General features: G+C 41.5%; 1 protein-coding gene across 2 annotated transcripts in view; it reads right to left on the minus strand.

The window, feature by feature from the left end:
- The window catches only part of SWEETIE (HEAT repeat-containing protein), a 255,929-nt gene extending 243,957 nt beyond the window's left edge, over positions 1-11,972 (minus strand). Inside the window, exon 1 of one of the 2 annotated variants that reach the window (XM_087694844.1) lies at positions 11,651-11,971. In XM_087694844.1, coding sequence (XP_087550970.1) covers positions 11,651-11,812 — 162 coding nt within the window. In that variant the 5' untranslated portion in view covers positions 11,813-11,971. Of the gene's footprint in view, positions 1-11,650 lie in introns of both variants that reach the window. The other variant, XM_087694845.1, reaches the window with a different exon arrangement.
- Between the last annotated feature and the right edge of the window lie 13,523 nt (positions 11,973-25,495).

Here is a 25,495-nt window from a genome sequence, read left to right on the forward strand (position 1 = left end):
TCTCAACGTTGACTAGTGCCCATTCACATTAATCATAATAAACCCCAGTGGACATTCGATTGCCACACACATTAGTTGGCCTAGGACTAGCATTAATTAAATAATTAATGCCTAGTCCCAATGTCACCATTGGATATTTAATGGCCCAATCAATGGCCTAGACCCAAACTAACACCAAGCACTCACATGTGCATGTCCGTCATAACTTTATAAAACTTTTGCCAATGTCACCCACACTAATCACTTGGGTCACTAAGGTTTTCACTGTCACTTAACGAATCACTCGAATCCCAAAATGCAAGCAATGAAGGCCGCCACATGGGAGATGAAAACAACTTGTAAGGTGATGAAAACAAGGCGCTTGAAGGAGAAGAGGAAGGGTGACCACGAATTGCAATGTCCTCCAATAGGGGTATGGGCAACAACAGAGTAAAGAGGTAAGAATGTCGGAGTGACAGAGGAAGAGGGGTAAAGAATGACTAAAGTGCGCGCGGGGAGCGGCGGGGGGGGGGGGGGGGGGGGGGGGGGGGGGGCGGGGGGGGGGGGGGGGTGGGGTGGGGTTAGAAGGGGGGGTGAATGAATGAAGTGATTGCCTATTTATAGGTAAAATGAAGTATGTAAACTAAAGAAGTGGTTTCTCAACGTCAACTAGTGCCCATTCACATTAGTTGTGCCAACCCCCATTGCACATTTAATTGGCCTAGGACTAGCATTATTTAAATTATTAATACCTAGTCCCAATGTCACCATTGGACATTTAATGGCCCAATCCATGGCCTAGATCCAAACCGACACCAAGCACCCACAAGTACCTGTTCGTCATAACTTTATACAACTTTTGCCAATGTCACCCACACTAATCACTTCGGTCACTAAGATTTTCATCGTCACTTAATTAACTTGCATTTCATATCTTCACCTCACATGTGCCTAACTTAATAATGCCAAAGCTAAGCATTAAAAATACACATCCTATCACCAAATTGATTGCTTATTATGCATTCTCTATTTAAGAAATTTATGTCAATAAATTAATGACTCACTTTTCTTTAAGTGTTGATGATGATCTAGCATGGCCATAAGACCATTTAGAGACCAGTATTCCTAGTGCATCACTTAATGGAGCGATCAAAGCACTGAGACGGGGATATCTGGTACAAGTAGTACAAGTCTCTATTTAAAAAAATTATGTCAATAAATTAATGATTCACTTTTCTTTAAGTGTTGATGATGATCTAGCATGGCCATGAGACCATTTAGAGACCAGTATTCCTAGTGCATCACTTAATGGGGTGATCATAGCACTGTGACGGGGATATCTGGTATAGGCAATACAAGTTATGAAGGGGAAAAGAAGTGTCTGCCAAGCGTAAGAGTGTACACAAGAACCAAGGAGTTACACATAAATAAAGATGGATTAAGTTCTAAGAAGAGGAAGTGTATTAGCATTGTGTTTATGTATTTATGTATGCATCCAGGGACGCCTGGGAACGTTTACTTGTGTATAATGAGCATTGCATTCATTTGGGGTCATCCTCTCCCTTACAAGTCAAGGTTTAAGGTCTTTTTTTCATTAAGAAAGATGAGAGAGGTAATTCTCTCACTAAGAAAGACGAGAGACATGATCCTCTAGAAGTGAGGAGAGAAGTGATTTTCTCTTTCTAAGGTCTAAAATGACACAAGCTTTTGTGTGGAATTCAATCTTAAGGTTGAGGCCCAAGCCAATCTAATTAACCCTCCGTAAGGTGGTTGCATGGACCACAAGTTAAGAGTACAATTTAAAAAGCTATTTTTTTTTTTAAAGACATGGTGAATCCATTTTTAAAATATCTCGTGATAGAACGACGATCTCTAAAAACGGCCCGCGTACATTATCGGAAAAAACGAGATCTACAACTTTCGTATTGGACATTTTTTCATCCAAGCAACACACAAAGAGATATCTCAAAATTGGTGCTGCAGAGTAGGTCCTGGAACAGCCACATCTTGCATGAAGATCAACTCAAGTCTCTCTCGAAGAAGAGAAGCTCTTGAAAGCCTATAAAAGAGAAGGCTCTCCTTGGGTGTGGGAGAGGTGAAGGAACCATCACTTTGCATCCATCCAAGAGAAGAAGAGAAGGTGTAAGTGTTGTAGGAGCCCTATTGAAATCAAGTGCTGCGGAAGCTTTGCTCAAATCAAGTTTCAAGAGGACAAGAGAAGGTGCAAGTATTGCGAAAGCTCTGCTGAAATCAAGCGCCAAGAGGAGAGCCCTACACATATTATATAGGAGAGAAGGAGACTCAAGAAGGATCAAAAGGTGCCAACTTTCAAGTTGTGCAAGTATTAGCCGATTGTATACTGTGCAAGGAACCATGATCTTATTTCCAAGATCTACAAGTAAGGACTGGTTTATGTGTAACAGAGGAGCTTGCTCCTTGTCAATAATATAACTCCACAAGGGGGGGGGGGATTGGCCCATCTTCCGGTCCCTAGTGTGTTGTCAATCTCTCTCTCTCTCTCACATCTGTTTTCTCTCTACGCCAGCATAATATTCACCATATATATTTTAAGTATATAAGAAAGTCGAGCGTGTATCTCAAATCTTATAACACATCCTCATGATAGAAAAAGCCATAATGAACAAAGATGCGGCCACCTCCACAATCTTGACTCCCATTTTGGAAGTTTTATCCTTCAAGTCAAGCTTCTTGGGAAATTCTTAGCAATATGTGTCTCGGGGATGTAAATTTTTTTATGCTTTGCTTAGTATTTGATTTAGTTGTTAATCAACTGTGCAAAGATGTAGTGCACTTGTTATGCAAGACAGTTAATTTACAATGATGAGCCAAGGACCCCAAGATATTAATGGGTATCAAAGGCAAAAGTTATAATAAGTTATTCAGGACACGTACTAGGTGGTGCCTGTTGTCAATTTTGACCTAAAGCATTTATTTTACCAGTAAGTGTCATTGGTGATACTAAGAACTAGGCATTAGTTAATAAATTAATGCTAGTTCAAGGGCCAATTCATACATAGGACCACTTCGGAGTCAAAATGGCCTAGCCAATTTAATTGTGGATGGGCATTGCTAGTTTTCTAGGCAAGGACAAAGGGTCAAATTAATTTTTCAGAATTATTAATTCTTAAAAATTAGTTGAATTGCTAAAAACACATTAAGAAGACTACCACTCAAAACTTGCCCATGCAAGTGAGGGAAGGGCTATTAGAGGGTGGTGGAGCCTCACTCCAGCATTGTGGAGGTTGGAAGAGGAGGAGAGAGAGAGCTGATGCTACAATTTTCCAACCATTGGAGAATGTCAAAGAGCTACTGTCAGCTGATCGAGAGGCCATTGGAGGCAAATGACAGCCCGTACAGCCTGTCTACACGTAGGTGATAGCAAGTTTGGGGCCCACAAGGGTAGGTGACTACATGTGGAACTCTTGTTGGTGGTGGATTGCACTCATTCAGCCATTTCCAGCAGAGCAACAACAAATTTGAGCACTTTCAAGATAGAAATCGGAGATTGCTCTCTCTTCATCTTTCTCTCTCCTCTACACGAAACCCCTCAGCAGATGTCAAGCGTTTTTCAGGCCTTGCTCAACAGCAATTGTGTTTTTGCTGCAGATATTAGGATTTACCAGCCACCTCACGTCCTGTGCCAGGAAGTTGAAGGCTTAGTGCTTGAAATTAGCAAATGGAATTCAAGAAGTTCCCAAAGATTTCAAGAAGCTAGCAATTCCACTTGGATTTGGGGTTGGATTTGACCAGCCAAGGGTTGATTAAAGGCCAATCCCCTATTAGATGAAGGGGCGAACTGATAAGAAGGTTTATTGGTTGCTATGGACAGCAAGATGTATTGAAGATTGAAGAACATCCAACTGGATCTTAGTGTATTTCAACCTTTAGCAATACAAGTTAAAGAAATACTGTAAGAGGCACCAGTTTTGGGGCCAATCAAGTGTCCAATGTCCAAGATTAAGTGGTAACATTAGCATTTTCGGTTTATGTGAAATTTCTATCTCTTGTAATTAGTGCTTAATCAAGTTATTTACCACCCTTGCTAAGAAAGAAGGCTAGTTTCACTATGCCCCCATCTCCTTGCACTTGAAACACTTATTCTCTTCCTTTAGATTCTTTTGCTTCTCTTGAGCAACTATGTTCTTGGAAGTATCTCACCCACTACTCATAAGACTTGCCCTTCTCTTTGGCTTAACCAGTAGTGGATTGGTTGAATGACCAATCCTCTTGCACTTATCCCACTTCTCATTGGTATTAGCTAACTCCATGGGCCACTCCAAAGAATTTGGTCGTTGTGCCTCCACATCAATCAAAATGTAGGTGTGCAAGCTGTGCACAAACTTGGAAACAACCCCATCCTCAATAAGGGAAACGAAATATATCATCTATGGTATATTTTCTTACAAAGAAGTCACAAGTGATTCCAAAGTTTCAAGAGTACAAAGAAGTGGTGGAGAATAAGAAAAGGTTACAAATTAAGGCTCTACAAAACACCTCAAATGAGTTTTAGGAATACTACAAAGCTTTTGGAATTCATCATGAACTCACCACAAATCATCAACAACAAAATGACGGTCCTGAATGAAAGAACTGTACTCTTTTAAACGTAGCAAGAGCCACGATTGCTGTGGCTCGTCTTGACAAAGAATATTGGGAATTTTCATATAGATTGTACTCTACTCAAAGAATATTAGAGCCACTGCAACTCATCTCCAAAATAGGTTGTACTCTACTTCTCTTCACAACCACACTCCCTATTAATTAGGCCTTGGCCACCCTCCTAACTTGTTACATCTTAAGATATTTGGATGCATAGCTTTTTTAGTCAATACTGACTAGAAATCAAAATGTTCGCCTAGAGCCACATAGCTTGTCTTCACTGGATATGATGCACCTTATGGCTACAAGGCCTACAGATTCTTTGATCCTCTCCACAAAATCTTTATCTCTTGTCAGAGTCCAATCTTTCATGGGTTAAATATCTTTATGGGACCCTTATCCACCACTCATTCTCAGCCTCTCACCCTATATCCAATTGCACCACTTGAATCCACCACATTTGTCTTTCCATCCATTAATAACCACAATCTCAGCGAGGGTCTTGCATGTCACATTTATCTCTTAAAATTGAAATCCCATCCAATCCAAGCTTGCCAACACACCTTATCACATGTGACAAGGATCTAACACAAAGATAAAAGAGTTTAATGACTCTCAAGTTTACAAATGATAAGAAGGGTTATTCAAATAATAATATCCCACACTCTAACTCACGACTTAGAGCCCACGCTGAAAATGGCAAACTACAATAGCCTGCATTTACTACAAAATTACCCCTACCCTGATCCTTGAGACACAGGAGTTCGAGGTTCAGTATTCATTCACTGCATAGTGTGTTTGCTACATGAGCATCATATTATTAGTAGTCATATCATTTCATTTATTCGCTATGTTCATTGTCTCTGAGTTACCCTAACCCTAATTGTGTTCTTTTATCAGTATGTGCTTTGTCGTACGGTTTCTATTTATGCTTCTATGTCAGGGTATTTTCTTTACAACAACATGTTCAAAAGTTGCTAATAAAGTTTAACATGCAAGATTGTATACTTGTGAGCACACCTATGGAAACAGGGCTAAAGCTTTCAATGAATGATGGCAATGATCTATCAAATGTTGCTATATATAGCCAAGATGTTGGTCGTCTCATTTATTTGTGCAACACTCATCCTAACATACAGTATGCACGGTATCACAAGTAAGCAGATACATGCACAATCCAAGGACACTACATTGGCAAGCTATAAGTGCATTTTTCGATATTTGCGAGGAACAGAATTGTATGGTTGCCATTTTCCAAGGGAAGAGACTTGCAAATGCATGCTTCCAATGATTCAAATTGGGCTGGTGATCACCATACAAGGTAGTCTACTAGTGGACATTGTTTTTTTCTAAGCTAGTCATGCATTTCTTGGCTAAGCAAGAAGCAGCTTACTATGGCTATCTCATGTTGTGAAGCTGAGTACAAGGCAACTTTCATAGCGACAATCAAATGTGTTTGGCTATGTTGTGTATTGCCTGATCTTTATGTTCAGTTGGAGAAACCCACTTCCAACAATTACAGTGCTATTGCAATAGCACGAAATCCAGTGTTTCATGCTCATACGAAACACATTGAGATACATTGTCACTATGTTAAAGAGAGATCACATGCAAGGGAGACTAGCATGATCTACAAGCCCACACAAGAGAATATTACAAATATTTTCACCAAGACACTATCACGTGAAGGTTCAAGAAATTTCGAAAATCCTTTAACTTACTACCTTTTGGTGATTAATTCACTCCTTGTACACCCCCTTGCCATGGCCAATGTTTTAATGTGTGGTGTGGACACAACTAAGTCAATAAGTTGTGTCACTCTGCTTCTATATTTAGTTTAACTACAATTGAATTAGGGATAGTTCTAACTTACTTAAGACCTATTGTGCTTTCATTCTATCATTCTTGTACTTGCATCTTTTGAGTGTGGGACTACTGCCCACTCTTGCTCAATGTCTTGTGTTCACACACACTCTCTCTCTTCCTTCATTTCCAAAAGTCTCCTTACCTTTGCTTATTGGTAAGGATTTGAGTCTCCATGCTTACTAAGATCCAATACTTGCATCTCACCCTTGGCCAAAGAGAGAAAGGATTGTGCATATCACGAAATGTATATAAACCTTGCACCGATTCAGGCTAGGAGGGCATTAGATGTCCGATAGACTCCACAATTGTGAAGTTTCTACTAGCTCTGAGCCTCGTCGATTGGTCACTCAAATTGTGATAGATGCCATTAGGATGATCATCTACAATACGTCTGGTCCATGTGGTGCCATGGCGCCCCATGGCAGATTTTCAGCGTCTGCTGCAACGTGAATGCCCTGTGTGGGTTGAAGTGGAGAACTGTCTGGCTGTTTATTGGCCACTGCTAAAAGACGCCATGGCTGCTGTGGGCACTGTCCTGGTCCCCCCAAGCCTAAGGGCCATGAATCGCAACCGCCTGTGTATGTTATGGGACACTGCTCGAAAAAGGCCTGCTTGGTTACGCATTAACTGCTCTGGCATGCATCCTTTACATTTTCGTTTGAAATGGGGCAACTTTGCAGGACATTGCTTTTCATGTGGACAATTGGGGCATTTTATGGCTGAATGCCCCGACAAGCACCACACTTCAGATGTCGAGCATGTTGGGCAGTCCATGGAAGATATGATGTGTGATGCGCCATCGCAAGATGCCACACAGCCACCTAAAGTTTTGAATAAAGGTAAACAACAGGTCTCGGGTTTGGATTCTGGTGCCAATGATTGGGTAGATGTACGCGCGAAAAAAGGCAACAAGCATGCTGTTGGCATGATGGATACTGTGCCTGCTGCCTCACCAGATTCCATGCGTACGTATATGCGCAGGAGAGAAATGATGTCTTCAGAACACTCTGCTCCTGCTATGGTTTCCTCTGCTCTCCGGCAACAGACAGCTAGGAGAGTGTCTTCAAATGGTCCTAAGGGTCCACCCGCTAAGCTGGCTTTTGATACTCGAGGTAATGTCATTACCCCATGGGATCGTCGCTATCCCCGCTCCATCCCCAAGTCAGCGGATATGCCATCCACTTCCAAATCTGGTCGTCAGAACTCTTTTGCCGTGTTGGCTGATTTCTTGGATGAGGGTGTACTAGACATTCTCGCCGAAAAGGTCTCATCGAGGCAAGCTGTGCCTCGTACCTGATCCTTTTTTGCCTCCACATGAAGATAGCTACGTGGAATGTGCGCGGAATTTGTTCTCGCCACAAGCAACATGCTATGTGGACAATATTGCATGAAAATCAGTGGGATGTCTTGTGTGCTGTTGAACACAAGAGTCATAGTGAAGCGGGTAAAGTTGTGGATTGCCATGGTTTTCGTTTGTTCTATACAGGGATACATGCCAGGCAGTATTCTGGTGTGCTTATGATTGTACATGGAAAATATCAGCCGGTTCTTATCAAGAATGATGTACATGGCCGCTTTGTGGTGATTGAAATTTTATTTGAAGGAGAGATCTTATGGTTACTTGGCCTCTATGCTCCGAATGATCCTCTCTCTCGTCGGGAGCTTTGGCATACCTTGCAGAGTTCCTTGTCCCTTGGCAGACGGGGTTTTTTGATGGGGGATTTTAATATGTGTGTTGATTCTTTACAGTCCACATCAGAACATTCAATCATGGATGCGCCGGAAAGACGTACGTGGCAGCAGTTGGATTTTGCCGTTCTTAAGCAAGATCTCTGGTCCTGGCTGTATCCTTCTTCTACAGGGTTTACCTTCCATTCTACCCAATATAACACAACATGATCGCGGTTAGACCGCATTTACATCATGCAGGATGATGATTTCCTTCTTGAGATGCTCGAAATGAAAGTGTTACAACAATATGCATTGTCGGATCATTTCCCTCTGCAGCTTGAGCTCCTTGCACAACCAATTGCTCCGTTCAAGCAATTTCTGGATAGACTCCCGTTGCGTTTCAACTCGTCTTATTTGAAGCATGCAATCTTCCAGGGCTATATGCAGCAATTGATTGATCGGTTCTTATTGGATTTCTCATCCCAGGGCACTGCTTCCTTTCAACGATTGCTCTCCAATGTGCAGCAGGTTGCTCGCCAGTATGGGATCCATCATGCCTCTCTTTGTCGGCGGTGCCGACAAGTGGCCGAGGAACTGCTGGCTTTGGTTCGTTCTTTGCTGGTGGACACTCCCGATGACGCATTTCTGCTATCACTGGCAACGCGTCTGGCTGATCTTATTAAAGAGTTTCAATTGAAATCCTCTCAGTAGGTCAAATTGCAACAGCTGACGAACACTCTGCAAGACAGTGCTTGTCAGACTCATAAGTTTTTTCGAGCTCTCCATACCTCTCCTGCTCGAGAGAATATGACGAGGCTCCAGGATGAAGAAGGTCAAATGGTTCTTGATCTGCAGATGATTGTGAATATGTGTAGAAATTATTTCCTAGACCTTCTTGGTTCTACTTCTCCGCCTTAAGGCCAAATTACTCATGCCCGTTCAGTTTTTTATGATCTGGTCCGCAATCAGGTTCCTCAGGACATGCAATCTACTCTGGAGGCAGATATTTGTGAGTCGAGGTCATGGATGTTCTGCTACACTTGCCTAAGGATAAAAGTCCTGGCTGGGATGGTCTTACCAATGAGTTCTTTGAGTTTTTTGCCACCCAGCTAGCGAAACCTTTGACGGCTTTGTTTCAGCAGGTATGGGAAACGGGGATTATGCCTTCCTCTTGGAAAGACGGTCTTATTAAACTGCTTCCAAAAGTTCCTTCGCCATCCATGTTGAAACAGTGGCGCCCGATTTCTTTGATGGGTTCTATATATAAAATCTTTTCAAAAGTTATGGCGAATCGCCTCCATAAGCATCTTCCTGCCATTGTACATCCTCTCCAATATGGTTTCATTAAGGGCAGAAACATTTTGCACAATGTCTTAAATACGCAACTGGCAATTGATTATGCAAGGCATTCAAATCAGGAGGTCGTACTGGTTCAATTGGACCTGGAAAAAGCTTTTGATTATCTAGACTGGTCTTTCATTGCAGAACTTATGTCTACTATGGGCTTTGGTGCCCGGATGTCTCGTTTGATCTATACTATTAGTGTTGCAGCATCTTCGCGGGTCATGTTGAATGGAGGAGTTACCAAGCCAATTGTCCTTGCCCGCTCTGTCAGACAGGGGGTGCCCTTTGAGTCCTCTCTTCTTTGCCCTTGCGACTCATCCGGTTCTTTCGATGCTATCTCATATGGCAGCTTCTACTCAGTTGGCTGGATTGTTGCTTCCCTCTGGACAGCACTTCATTGGTCAATCCTTGGCTGATGATAGTTTTATGATCCTGCGTGCGGACAAAGATAATCTTCATAAAACGTTAGATGTTTGGGCTCTTTTTGGTCAGGCTTCTGGTCTGCGCATTAATGCCTTGAAATCGGCCATTCTCAGTTCCACGGAGTCGGATTTGCAGTCACTGGACTGGCAGGGCATGGTTGTCCCTCGTGGCTCCATTGCCAGGCATCTTGGATACCCTTTGGGGGTTGATGTTTCCCCAAAGCAGCTATTACAGTGGATTTCACAGAAACTGGCGGCTAAGTTTCTGTATTGGAAGTCTCAAGCCTGGCCCTTCCATGTTCGCCTCAAAGTAGCCCAGACAATAATGTTGCCAATGCTTACATATTTCTTGCCATTGCTACCCTGGACTACTACGACACTAAATGATCTTACGAAGTCTATTCGGTTCATGTTATGGAAGAAGGATTCCTTGCATGCGGATATTTCCTGGATTTCTTGGTCGCATGCATGCACCCCAAAACGCATGGGTGGAGGGGCTATTTTGGATGCCCACACTCATATGCTGGCACTCCGCTGGTCTCTTTTTCGCGCCATGTGCTCGGATTGTCATCCTTGGGTCGTCATAGCCCATTACTTTCTTGAGGATCACGGGCTTCTGCATGGTAATACCCACATCCGCAGTTCGTGGTGGCATGTTCTTAATGCAGATTCTCGATTCTCCAGTGCTTCCTCATCTCTGCTTGCCCATTTGGTGTGTTCCTGGAAACTGGTCCTCCGGAAGTCTCAGTGGCATCCAGCGGCGGAGAATCGTTCAACCACTAATTTGTTTCAATTGGAACTGTTGGCAGTCTCGCGGTTAATTTCGTGGGACGGTAAACATGAGCTTCGACCACAATTCAACCGTATGGCACGTTTGGGCATAACTTCGGTCGCGGATGCTACTCTTGCCAGTCGCAATGTGTTCATGTCGTTTCGTACAGCCAGGAGGATTTTCAGGATCCCTCGTGGATACAGGCTTTTATGGGAACAACTTTTGAGGGTGCTTCAGAGCAGACAACCCTTTCCTGCCCTTGCTACGGATCGTCCCTGACAGGATTGGGACTTTGCAGGTCGGCTGCATTTAGAAAAGGCTTCAGCTAACCAGGTGTATCATCTTCTGATTAAAGATCATCAATGGCTGGTTACTAAAGCTAATATTCTATGGGGATTGCATAAATCCTCGTCATGGTGGAGGGTAACTGTGATGGAGGGCTGGTTAAATAAGACACCATTCAAATATAAGGTCTTTCTTTGGAGGGTGATGATTGGTGGTCTTCCGCTTGCTTCAGCTCTTTCAAAGCGCCGAATCTCCAATGGCAACTGTTTCTTTTGCACCACCACTGTGGAATCCGCCCGTCATCGTTTTATTTCTTGCCCCCAGACGTGACGAGAGTACTAGACTTGGAGTAGTTCAATTTGCTCCAACCAAGAGTGGAATTCTACCGTTACAATCGCATGTTCTTCCGAGCAATGCGAATAGATGATACTCTAGGTACTTGAATTATAGGATATAAAGATGGCAAACAACAACTCTAGAACAAGGATTTCAGTGAAATCACTGAAAATATCTGCAAGTTCTAGCAATCTGATCAAATTTTACTTCGTGCGCCAATGCACTGAAGCCACATAATTGTATACTAACTTGTATTACTCGGGCGATGCAGTAAAATGAAACTTAAGCTTGCACTTAAGCAATAGCATTCAACTTCTAGCGTGTGTTCAAAACGAGCTTTGCAGTTTACAAGTACCTTGGAGTGTTCTTGCAAAGAGGACAGCAGATCCGAGAGCAAATCGAAGCACATGAGCGGATCCGGCGCTTGCGCATTAGCAGATGCAACGATCGATTCGAGCTGTGCGACGAGGATGTCTAATTTGGAAAGAGAGGAGGCCGTTGCGCCTGCTTCCACCATGGTTGAAGTCAAAGGCTCAGCTCGGGAAACCCTAGCTGCAGATGGCGACCTTCAAAACTCAGCAGTGTACAGATGCGACTTCCTTCCTTTCGCGTGCATGCGTTGCTAGCATGCCATCTCAATTGCGTCGTCTCGGCTAAGTCACAGAAATAATAATAACAGCATGCTCTACGCTAATTATTAAGAGCAGATTTTCTAACTATTCCAAGCAACATGTCTTAAGACCCCCTTCACGCGCCCTAATAATAAAAGCATGCCCTACGCTAATTATTAAGAGCAGATTTTCTAATTAGCTCAAGAGACATGTCCTAACGACTCCTTCACATAAAAACAATGTTCCAACTTTTTGTGCCATTCTCGTAGCCTACACAGATGAGCAACTATGGCAAATGAAAAAATAGTTAAACTGCCCATTCACTGTGGTTGATTACCTACCAGAACAAGTGTGCATCCAGTATAGTTCAATTGACAAGGTTATGGCATTGAGGAAATTTGCAATGCATTTGGATAGCCTATAACCATTGAACGATTAACATGTGGAAAAACTGAGTTGAAGAACCATGAACACAAACTTTTCCCATGGTTATTAGACAAAGATTCTTGAATATCCACATCTCACGTCATGATATTCTCTATCATGGTAATGAACTAGGCTCATGTGCATGGCCTTTTAGAGGCATGACAAACCATGTTTATGGGAAACCTTATCGTGGTTTTTAGATGCTGACATGGACAAAAAATATATTCTAAATCTTTTGACCAATTGGAATTGCTTCAATAACTATGGACAAAAAATATAGTCTAAATCTTTTGGTCAATTGGAATTGCTTCAATAACTATGGTGAAATCTTGTATTCATGCCTTAAACCATAGTTCACATGATGCAAAGTGGCTTCACATGTCAGAAGTAAAAGTTGAAATTTACTTTCAAAAGGTCGCATGTGCTTATCATGATTACTTAAAGTGGTTCACCACACCAACTAAGCTTGCATCCATGTGTAGTTGTAATATACCTTGCTTAGTCATGTGCATGAGCTTTCATGAGTCCAATGAGCAATACATTAACGATCTTTTCCTAAAAGGGAAAAAGTTAAGAACGAGAAACACAACTTTGAAAAAGGTGGCAAACTACGAGCCTCATTTGAAAAATGAGTGCCTTTGTTGAGGACATGGATATAGGTGGTGCATGGCTATTGCTAGCTCATTTTGTAAGGTATTTAGTTAGGTCCCACAACGAGCACAACCCTCATGTTACCAATTGATAATCCATTGATCAATAAATGAACTAGCCTGCTAAGAAATCATATATCTATTACAAAAGTAATATCATAGAATTGGTGTTACCCTCCTTGAAATTCATTTAATAGAATGTATCAATAAATTAATAGTTTTTTAATATGATTTTTGTCACAATATTTTATAGCTTGTGAGACAATTTAAGTCTATAGATCTTACAAGAAAGAAATGCACCAAATAGTGATAAAATTAGGGGCAATAGTTGCATAAATGACTTATTATTAAATCCCTATTCAACTTGGCACGATATGGAACTATATAGTATTGGCATTCAAAAAAAAAAAGAAATGGGTTTTCTTGGTGAAGGAAATAAATAGCTAGAATTAGAACCATTGCATTGTGATTCTAGGATCGTTTACACTTGATTGCCATTCATTTTAGCTTCTCTTCCCTTTGTTCACTCTGCAGTTACTCCATGGGTACTCTCTTTGGAGATCCTTAATGACCGAGGTCTCCTCTACTATCAAAGCCTACCCATTTCTTATTGGACCTCACTCCTCAAAAACTCGCTTCTTTTTAAATGGAAAAGATCAACAAGGTTGACATAGTTGATATGGCCTTTACTCTCTTCACTTCCCCTCTGTAAAGACCTTCTAAGTCACTAAGCTAAACACCACCACCAAACATGTCTTAAGGAAAATGGAATGCCTAAGGTCAAGATAATAAACAATAATAAGAATGTGTTGTCATCAAGTGGTAACCTAAATGCATAAGTTTACTATTCATAGCCAAGAAGAATATGGCAATGGCCACTAGGACCCACGATGGTGATGGTGACATCTCTCTCTCTCTCTCTCTCTCTCTCTCTCTCTCTCTCTCTCTCTCTCTCTCTCTCTCTCTCTCTATATATATATATATATATATATATATATATATATATATATATACACATGCTGACGATTCTAATGAGGATGATAGCAATAATGACAATAAGCCGATAATGATGATGATGATGATGATGATGATGATGATGATGATGATGGAGGAGGTGGCTTGTTGGCCATCCCTCTCTTCCTTTTCATAAGCAAGTATTGGCCTCATAATTATGAATCTAGTGGTGAATTTGCATAGTGACCATGGGTATTAGAGCCTCCCATATCAGCATGCTATAAATTGATTCTTTTGAAGAAAGATGCATGGTGTGCTTTGACAAGCTCGAGGTGAGAAGAATGGATGCAAGGTGAGAAGAGTGGATGCATAATGGACTAATCAATTGACTGATCCATTCATTATCATAGGGCTTACAATGCTAGCTCCTCCCGCCTTACTTTATATGTAAGTGACTGCATGCTTAGAAGTTGGGAATACTATCTTCATCATTCATTATTTCCATTGTGAATAGGCTCAGAGGAATGGATGGCACTATTGCCTTGCTATTGCTTGCTTTCGACTATGGACAATCTGAAATACATGTGGGTGATTCCATAGTTAGGGCAACATTTGTATTATCATTAGTGACAACTTGTTTTTATCGTTGTTAGTCTTCTTATTAAGAGTATTTTGCTCATTAAGGTATTAGTTTGCTTTGAGTTATAGGAGGTATTGCCCAAGAAGCTCAAGTCTCAACTCTCGTGTGAGTTAAAACTTTGAAAATTTGCCTTGATGATTTCGATTCGATTACCTAGGACTTGATAAGATCAATTAGGAAGAGAAATTTGTGACTACATTTTTTTGGTTGCGTGTATTATATTCTAGAAGCTTAGTACATTACATCATCTTCCTCTTAGAGAAATTGAGATACCCTCATCTTTAGAGAGTTGGATTATTGTTTTTAAAGCTTGACTTGTTTAATCCAATTCGCACTCTCTTGCAAAAATTATTTCATTAAATTAGCTATTCCATGAGAGTTCTATTTCAATCACTACAAGGATTAGGTCTACAAGCACTCATATTGACTCATTTTTTGAGCTGTGAAGAAAAACTTTTGGGCATGTCTAACACCATGCAAAATATTGCATCAAAAGACCCATGTCAAAACACACATTAAAATATGACTTTTTACTTGTGAATCTAAGCATTCACTTTATTGCATGAATACCACCACTTTCATAGTACTTTAAATGTGAATATTTATGCGCTTTTTCTGCAATCTTCACAACATGCCCCATTGAGAATCTGAAAAAAACCTAGGGAGTTTCTAATTATAGAATTGTGGCTCCATGCTTGTTGTGTATTGTTTATACAAATACATTCGATATCATGTGAAGAATTACATCAAATGCTATAATTTGAGTTGAAACAATACAATATTAAATGAAAATACTTTAAGAAAATGAGAAAAACAAAATAGAGTAGAAATGTTTTTTACATTACATCTTGGAATATCTTTACATAGAGTTTAGCTTACATACAAAATGAAAGAAGTTTAAGCTAGCAAATCTTGGATATCATTACAAAATACAAGTCAACTCCAACTAAATTTACATACAATACATTCTTATCATTAATGTCTTAGTAGTACACCTGGGGTTCGCACATCAGGAAGACCAAGTTGTAAAGGAGGATTCAAATCCCCTCATGATAACATGCATATCATACATAGTGTGAGAGCAATGTTTTGCTCTTCATACGATGCTCCATCTTGTCTTATAAATGATTGTTGAAAGGGCAATCTAGTACTGTATAAATCAACATAGTTGCAGCTACAATATTGGTATACAACTTTAATCTCCTCCATCTACAAATTACCATAGGAAAAAACTTAAAATTAAATCTAGAAATTTGATCAAGTGAGAACCCTAAACAAAACTTGATTATGAAAGATAACCACATGTATTATCTTGTGAAAAAACACAGGAGCTTGCAAATTACCCACACATATACATAAGTCCATAAATGTGAAATCTATGATTTGCTTTGAATTTGCAAGGACAATGAATGTGCACAAAGACAGTGGGGGTTGAAATTGTAATATCAGCACATTTAAAGACATCTAAAACTAGGCGTTAAAACCAACAAATCACATACAAAATTTCACACTTTAGTAAGTGTAAACTGATAACAAAATTGAGACATCCATAGAGGGATCATATCGAACCCTTAATATAAAAAGGCTTAAAAATTCAATGGAGAGGAAGAATATTGAAAACATAATAAAACTAAAGAAGAAAATAGGGAAAATACCTCTTGGAATAACCTTTGTCCACTTAGACTATGGAAATGCTTCTTCTTTTTTTTTCAATATTTGCAAACATAAGAAGAAGAAGAAGAAGAATGAGAATAAGAGATGAATAGGAGAAGAGATGAAGAGATGAAGAAGAGAAGACAAAGAATAGTAAAATGCACATACCTTTGTGTGGAGACAAGAAGAGTGGGTAAGGGTAAAAATGTGCTCCCTTTATGATGACTCTCCTCCATGGCAGCTTCCACATGGGAGCTCATGCTCTCTAGCATCATGTTGATCTCTCAATCAAAGTTTTCTATGTGTTCACCATGAATAGCTCAAAAGAAGCCTGAAATTTGAAATGAAGTGATGGCGGGTTCAAATATTTGTGCTTGCGGTGGCTTGTTTCTGAGCATGTTAGTTTGTGAATAAAGTGATATATTTATGATTATTATATTGATAAAATACCTTTCACATGGTGCATAAAATATATTAGATTAGAATAATATTTTAAATATTGTAAAAATAAATTGGTTTATATGAGAGCTTACATACATCATAGGATATACCACTTAAATTATTATCATTCATCAAATCATATCAATTTGTTTACGTTAGAGACAATCAAGCCTTATTAAAAAGATTTGGTAAGTAGATTTTTTAGGAATGGGACATTTTGGTTCCTAGCAAAGGTGCCACTCGATCTTTGGTACCTACTCTTGGATGGAAACTTTGAAACTTGTTGAGTAAGATTGATAAGAGTCATGTGACATGTTAGAAAGACATCACTTATTAGTAGGTCCAGTATGTGACAAGCACATAATGATAGTGTATAGCATTCAATCCCTCCATTATGAAGAACAAAGAAAGATTGAGGAGAGAGTTATGTGACCAATGCCATACTTTCACATGTGCCTAAGAGGGTGAAAATCCTAACTTTTTATAGAAAATGGATAAAAAGCTCCTCTCCTTCCAAGTTTAAAGAAAAAAAGAACCAATCTAAAACTAGAGGGAAAAAAATCTATTGTTAGATGGAGTAGTTAAAATGGTAGGTTTGTAATGGTAAACGATGGATTTGCTAAAGTCAAAGGACACTACATTGAGTTGTGGGGTGTGGCACCATAATGGGGGCCTCAAGAGGGGCCAATGGCACCATAATGGGGGCTCAAGGGGGGCCAATGGCACCATAATGGGGGCTTGAGGGTAGCATCCCTAGTCAAGAAAGGGAATCATACCCTATCATGAAACATAAGTCTAGAGAAGAGCCTTAGACAGTACATGGACTTGAGAAGTGAATTGTGATCATGTGATTCCAACCCTTAAAAAGAAAATAAATCCTAATCCCAAGAAACTAATTGGGAGTTTGATAATTGAAAATACTCAAATTCCCAAACTTATTAACTAAGTCATAGCTCTATTGAACCAATAAACATTAGATCCCCATCTAAGAGCATAGTATAATCAATCATCTTATCTACCCAGCTCATTTTCCTAAGAAAATTTGAGATTCCATGGATAGTTGTGAGCCACACAGAATCAATAAATCTTAGAGTACTAGTGTCTTTAGCAAAATGTTTGACCACAACAATAGTTGAAGGCTATACAAGTAGACTTGGATGGGATTCAAAATATGCTTGTGACTATAAGGATGGGAGGATCATTTAATGACACCCTTACAAAACTCATTCAATGCAAAAAATTTGATCATACAAATTTACTCATAGTAGAAGCACAGTTAGCCCAAACCTTAGTCACTAGAATGGTTAATACTCAAATCAAAGAGACCAAGCTAAAGTTCTCCTAGTTATCAAGCAACTCGATAAGTATCGTGTTAGGGATGATTCCTATTTAAGAAAGACCCGAAAGGCATCCATGCATGTTCTACTGTTAAGGGCATGTTGTTGACTTCTAAAAAGCTTCCTCCTATAAAGATTCATTGCAAGTACCTTGTAGGGGCCAATTCGGTGCTATTGCAACTTACCAAGAAACTTATCAAACAGTTAGGATTCACCACAAGTACCCTATAGGGGCCAATCCAATGTTATTGGAGCTTACTAAGGAACTTGCAAAAGCATGAATCATATGCCAAAAGAAAATCACCTTCCTTGAGTTCTTTGTGCTTGATAAAGCTATCATGATAGGCCTCAATGATAGGCTTTGCATTGGGCATGCATGGCTTCTATGCACTACGACACAATCCATCATGTTTTGTCTAAGGATTCCAAGTGTAGTAGTGGCAAACTGAAGAGACTCTTTGTCTTGCAAGTGTTTCTTAGTGGCCATGCATAGGAGGGGGAAGCTCCTGTTTGAGAGGAAAGATGGATTTTTTAACATATACTAGCTAGAATGGTGTTTCACCTAATGTGGCTTTGTAGGAGGTTGAAGTGGGAGCTCACACTCAACTGCCAAGACCCACAAACCGCTTATTGTTTCAAGCATTTCAAGCAAGCAAGTAATGGCTATCTCTCACCTAGCCATACGTGCTCTTGATCTTATGAGTGTAATGAGTGTACCTTGATGCTCGATTAAGTAGCCTCCTCCTCAAGCACTCTGGTAGCTCCACGATCCAAGATGCGAGCTCAAGCAAGCTCAATCCTCTACCTTCAAACAAGCTCCATCCTCCATAGCCGCACGTGCGAGACAAGAGAAGAGAAGGGAAGAAAAGAAGAGAGGAGAAGATGGAGAGCTTTTTCACCACGGTCCCTCACCCTCACACACTCACTCCCTCACACTCCCTCTCTCAAACACAAGCACAAGCACAAAGAAGGAGAAGAGAAGAAGAGAGCCACTTTAGCCACACACCATGAATGAGCTCTTCCATTCACTTTTTGGTTTTTATACATGTCCTTATTCCTTTGGGGACCCATCCCCTTTTTACATGACCGTGCATCTTGCCAAGGTCCTCTTTTTCTATTCCCTTCTATATTTATATTATCCCTTCACCTATGCCCATCTACTCTTTACAATTTGCCTTTGCATTTTAAAATGCACCTTTGCCTTTTCTTCTCTTTTTTCCTTTGTCGAGTTCACATTTTTTAATATTCTTGGATTTATTTTTACTTTATTTTTCCTTGTCTTGCACTAGGGTTAACATTACCCCCCTCCTAGTCGAGTGCTAGTCCCATGGCACTTGTGGGTCTTTGTTGGTGAGGGCTCTGTGATTGAAGGGTTGTCATGTGGTTGATGATGGGGCTCATTCGGGGATTCGACATGGAAGAGAAGCATGCCAGAATAGTCAAGGCTTTGGAGAATGAGGCTACATTGAGAGGTTGACGAGGGCCTCCGAGGTCAGTGGTTGGTTGGCCACATTTGTATTTACTTGAAAGGGAAAAGAAAAGTGCATTGGAGGGTGTGTCTACCTTACTATGTGGTGCATTGTGTCCGTGCTAGTGGAATTGAGAGTTGGGTCGAAATCGTAGGTAAGCCTAGGTGTTGTCCCACACTTGAGGACCGAGTTTGTGCGCATAGGGGAGGTGTTGTGGGTGTAGCTTAGGGAGACAAGTCTAATTATAGGCGAGTGTGAACTCCATAGGTATGTCCCACCCTTGATGTGCCTTAAGCATGAAGTGGGGAACAAAAGGGGCACCCCTAGGTGCAGTGATTGTGACACTAAAAAAAATGAGATGTATTGTTTTCTTTCGTATTTGATTTTCTTTTCGGCTATTTTGATTTTTCCTTTTATCTTTTTCTTCTCTTTTCTTTTTAATTTTTTAAAAATAATAAGTATGCGGAGAGCTAGTCCTCATGATCGTGGTCGTGGGAGGAGGAGGCTAGGGGCTTAAGGAAATTGCCAAGAAAGTACTTGCACTGCATGTATCCTTTTAAGTTTATATGTACATTGAGAGGGGTAGTGGACATGAATGGGCAGTTGCATCTAGTGAAGCGGCTGCCACTCATGTCCTGTAAGAGGGCCATGCAAAAGGATGGAAGGAGGATGACTCACATCATTAACCTAGCCATGGTGTAGCTATCTATGCTAGCATTTAGATTAAAAAATAGGGGTGGGAGGCAATATTCTTGTGCTATAGGGTCATGTTTAAGTAGTACTCTAAGCAGCCTAAGATAGTTACAAGTTGTGATGATGAAGGCGGGATTTGGGCAAGAAGAAAACTCACTAAGAATATGGGCAAAGGAGGTCCATAAGTCATCCTCGGAAAAGGTAAGGGCTTCCTTAGGCTTAGTGATATTTACATTATATATTTTAGGAAAATGATAAAGACCATGGATGTCGGGGTTGAAGTCCACTCCTACCCTTCTCAGGTATGGCATGTATGTTGGGTTGTTTCTCTCTAAGGGTAGGCTATTACAAAATGACATCTAGGAGTCCATGTTTCCATCCCAGATTCTTCTCCTCCACTTCAACTGCTAGGACTCATACCCCTTCACAGTCCTGGGCACCTCCATAACTTTATTTTCCTAGTAATTCTGCGCTTCTGTCCCCCACAACGTTGGATTCTTCTCTCTCTCTTAGTTCCACCTGTCTTCGAGCCTTTTACCCATGCTAATCACCTCCTCCACCACTTTGGTTGTGATAGCACTTTGCTCAGTGTAGAGGGGAATTAGAAAGTAAAGTTGAAAGGATAGCGGTTATTCTCTTTCTGCTCCCACACTACAAGCTCTGTATTCCAATTCATTGGTAAACAATCTTCTCTTTGTGGAATGGGCACTATAGAGGCGAGCACAAGCTCAACCACTAAGAGCCACAAACCGCTTATTGTTCAAGCATTTCAAGCGAGCACTAATGGCTACCTCTCACATAGCTGACGCACTATCCCTCTCTACGAGTGTAGTGAGCTTACCTTGATGCTAGATTGAGTTGCTTCCTCCCTCAAGCACTTCGATAGCCCCATGATTCATGATGCAAGCTCAAGCATCCTCAAGCCTCTACCTCCAAGTTTCATCCTCCATAGCCACGCACGAGGCAAGAGAAGGGAAGAGAAGAGAAGAAGAAGAGAGGAGAAGGTGGAGAGCTTCACCTCCAAGATCCCTCACTCCCTCACTCCCTCACACTCCCTCACTCAAGCACTCACAAGCAAGCAAAGAGAAGAGAAGGAGAGAAGAAGAAGAGTCCACTTTGCCACACACCAAAGAATGAGCTCTCATTCACTTTTTGAACTTTATATACAAAGTCCAAAATTCCATTTGGGCAGTCATCCCCTTTTTACATGGCCGGTCATAGCCTAGGACCCTTTTTCCATTATCCTCCTATCTTCCTAGTTTCCTTCCTACCTCCCATCTACATTTACAATTTGCACATGTAGTTTGCGAGCTGTCGCTTCTCCACAGAAATGTCCTCCGGTGATTCCGCCATGTGCCTCTGTTAGCACGTCATACATTTCATGTTCACATGCATCTACGCAGTAATCTGTCTTGTCCCAACCTGTAAAGTTAGCTTGCTATTAATGGGTATGGTTGGATCTCTAGGATGAGCTGCCTAAGTCAAGCTTTATCTATTGGTCACTCCGACAGTCCGTGCTCAAGCACTTGAACTATGTCATCTGCCCAATATGGCGTCAGGTTAGCTCTAAACAAATCTTTTTCGCTGGATAAGCGGAATAGGTGCGCATCTAGCAGTTCATCCACAATGCCTTGGCCAGCCACTTCTCCTGTGGGGATATGAGACAAATGGTCAACCATGTAGAGATGCTTCCCCTTACACACTACCACGCAGAAGTCAAATTCCAAAAGCAAAAGAAGCCATCTAGCAATGCGTCCTATAGCGCATGGTTTATTAACCAAATACAGCAAGACTTGATGGTCAATAAAGAAGGTAAAAGGCGTGGCCAAAAGATAGTGCCAAAATTTCTTAATAGCAAACACATTTCAGTCTCAGTGAATTTTTTGCTAGCAAAGATCACTGCATAATCGAGGTTGTGCTCACCAGGTTGGCACAGTACAACTCCTACAGAGAATTTTGAAACATCGATGTGCACGCGGAACGTGAGTGTCCAATCTGGGGCTTGTAGTATTGGGGCAATGATCAGAGCCTTTTTTAGTTCCTCATATGCGTGTTGGCACTCCGTAGTCCATTCAAATACAATCAACAGCTTGCATAGAGGTCTAGCAATCAATGTGTAGTTTAACACAAAGTATCGATAGTATCCAATGTGTCCTAAGAAGCATTGAACACCCTTGTAATCAGCTGGGGGTGGAAGGTCGACAATGACTTTGATCTTCGAGAAATCTGTGGCAATGCCATTCTTTGATACTACGTGTCCTAGGATACATCCATGCTTCCCCCAGAACTCGCATTTCAATGGGTTCAATGAGAGGCGGTATAGCCGACATCGTTCAAAGACCGCTTGGAGCCCGCCTAAGTGTTCTTGCCAAGTCGTCCACGAAGACTTCCAACTGCTTCCTTAGCATGTCTTTGAATATTGTACACATCAGTCGTTGGAAAGTGGTTGGTGCATCAGTCAATCTAAAAGGCATGACTATGTAGGCAAAAACTCCCTATTTAGTGACAAATGCCATCTTATGCCTATCGTTAGGATGCACTTGCACCTGATTGTATCTCAAGAAGCCATGCAGGAAACTGTAGGCCTCTTTGCAAGCCACTCTCTCTAACATGTGCTCGGTGTATGGCAGTAGGTAATTATCTCTTTTTGTAGCGGTATTTACCTTCTTGTAATTGACACACACTCGAATCTTCCCATTTTTCTTTAGGATGATGACTATGGGTGAAACCCCGGTCCATGTGTTCAATTTCATAGAGGAATCCTACTCTCATTAGCTTGTCAATTTCTTTCTTGATAGCATGGGCGTGCTTTGGATTCATGGGATATGGTCACTGCTTGTGGTGGCAGGCGTTGGGTCAGGCGTCATGGGTATATTGTGAGTCACCACGCTCGGGTCTACTCCTTTGAGCTCTTTTAGGGATGAAGCAAAGACATCTATATACTCTCACAGGAGAGTAATGAGACTTGCTTCATCTTGCTTCACCAAGTCATCTGCTATAAAGACAGGTCGTGGGATCTCCCCTTCCCTAGCTAAATTGACCTCCTTGACCTTGGCATGTCCCTCTATTGGTTTGCTTGCCTACCCCTATTGTTTGGCTCCCAGCAAGATCACCACCCTATCTCCCTTTTGGAATTTTGTGAATCGTTTTGGCAGGTCTTGTGGTTTTTGTTGTTCGTCTGCATGCATTTCCTAGTTCCACGCGTGTCATTTCTCTTTTAATCGTCGACGTCTAGATAGATGGGTAGGTCCCCCTTAGTGCATCTAATCTTGCAAGATCGAGGTATTTCAGTGTCACTATTTGAGCAGACCTCCGATTCAGAATCGAATTCTCCATCTTTGCTAGAAGAGGGGCTCTCTCGTGGTGGTCATAGCTTAGAAGGTGAGTCCATTTGCAACAGTGGTGCATCACTTGGTTGGGCTAGGCTTGCCCACTCATAATCGATTGCACCTGTGTGCTCCAACCAAGTTTGATCGATGTCCTTATGTTTGACTCCACCTCTAGTGCACTCTGCTTGCATGGTTTGGGGTCTACTTGTATTTGTTCGATTATATGCCCCCCAGTGTCGTACTCTAGGGTATCGATTTCCTTTTCACTCTCATCACTGAAGGAACAACAATCCTCATATTTGTCATCGGAGCTATCTTTGTCCGGTTGCTCCTGATTCTGACTATTCCCTTCTTGTTGGCTGAGAAGTAAGGCCCAATTGTGAATACTTCAAGTTCAAATCGTGCACCTTGGACCATCGCCATTCAGGCTCATCCAAGAGATCTTGGAGTGGCTTAAGGTTCATCACTGGATTGCCAACCAACTTATTAGTTAAGTATCCTAGGATCTCTTGGAGCTCGTGTCTATTGCTTGGGACTTGGAATGCAACATGAGTGGGTCTTCCACATAGACTCTCGGTCATCATGTAGATTGGCATTGAAGGTGTGTCCTTGAACTTATCAGTCGCCTTGATGGTTTGTTCGTATTCCTTAGCATCCAAGAATGGTAAGTTGATGGTAGCAAGAATGTGCATCCAATCTCGTTCCTCCTCAGGGCACGGGATATACTTGGTAAGAGCCCCATAGGATCCCATAGTTTGCTATCCATCGCCCTTTAGCATGGTGGAGATGGCATCTAGGTCGATTGGTGTAGTCTTCCAAGTGTCCATCTCTACTCTTGTAGCCTTTGTTTGATTGTCTAAGAAGATAAGACGATTGCCCCGGTCTTCTATGACTCTCGCATTGTGCATCCAGGGTTGGCCTATCAAGACGTTGTAGTCCACTCCCTTCATGACTATGAAGTCAATCGAGAATTGGATTCGTGTAATATTCATTGGACAATTTTTTAACACTCCACACAGTTTCACCTTTAGTCCATTAGCTAGAGTGACATTGAACCTAGCAGTCTCAACTGATGGGTTACCCCAAGTTTAGAGTACTGAATGGTTAGCACACTCACTCTTGCCCTTGTATCTACAATTCCCTTTCTTGTGACATCTCCCAGAACTAGGACTGGGAGGACTGTATGCATTTCTGTGCCTTCCGAAAAAGCATTGACATGTAAGGATTTAGGCATGGAGTGCAGCGCCAGACTCAGTATTTGAGTTTCTACATCATGCTCAAGCAAGTCTGTGATAATTGGCTCATTTGATTCTTCGACCCAATGTTTTAGCTCTAGCCATAGCATTGGATGTTGCCTAAGTAGGTTGCCCAAGCTTAGAGTTACAGGGGTGGTCACTAGTGTATTGAGGAGGTTGCTAGTCATTTGCCTCTCTCCTAAGTCTACGGTTCTTGGCCAATGGCCTAGACTAGTTTGCTTGCCCTGAGCATTTAGGCTTTGTCTTGGTGGCCCTACTTGTGGTGCCATCGTTTCCCTTTATTTCGGTCGTGGGAGAGAGAGATTGACGTGCTTATGCTTGAGAGATCATCAATCTCGTCTTCTAGTATGGGCTCAATGTTCCTTAGGTGTTCCTAGTCCTCTTTCACCTACTCTTTCACCTTCTTGATGGCTTCAAGTTGGCGCTTCGGGTAGGGGTACTCCTCAACCTTAGCACTTTCCTTTTCAACCATCTGGGGTGCCGACATCTCTTCTTCTATATCAATGGCTTTCCCTCCAGCTGGTAGAGTCATGGCACTTTCAATTTTGAGGGTGACCTTGGCGTCTGGTCTCTTCCTCCTTTGTCTCCGACTCTTCTTTCCAACACTAAGGTTGCGTCAAGGTTGCTGGGCCCTGGCAATGATATGCCGGCTTACTTCATTTGCACTGGGTCTTGACACGCAACGGGATAGGTGTGGCCTCTCCGTCAAGTGTCTTGACATCGAACAACCCCAATGGAACC

Source organism: Lygodium microphyllum, chromosome 15 (assembly GCF_053477565.2).
Source record: "Lygodium microphyllum isolate KBCC chromosome 15, Lygodium_microphyllum_v1.1.10, whole genome shotgun sequence".
NCBI lineage: Eukaryota > Viridiplantae > Streptophyta > Polypodiopsida > Schizaeales > Lygodiaceae > Lygodium > Lygodium microphyllum.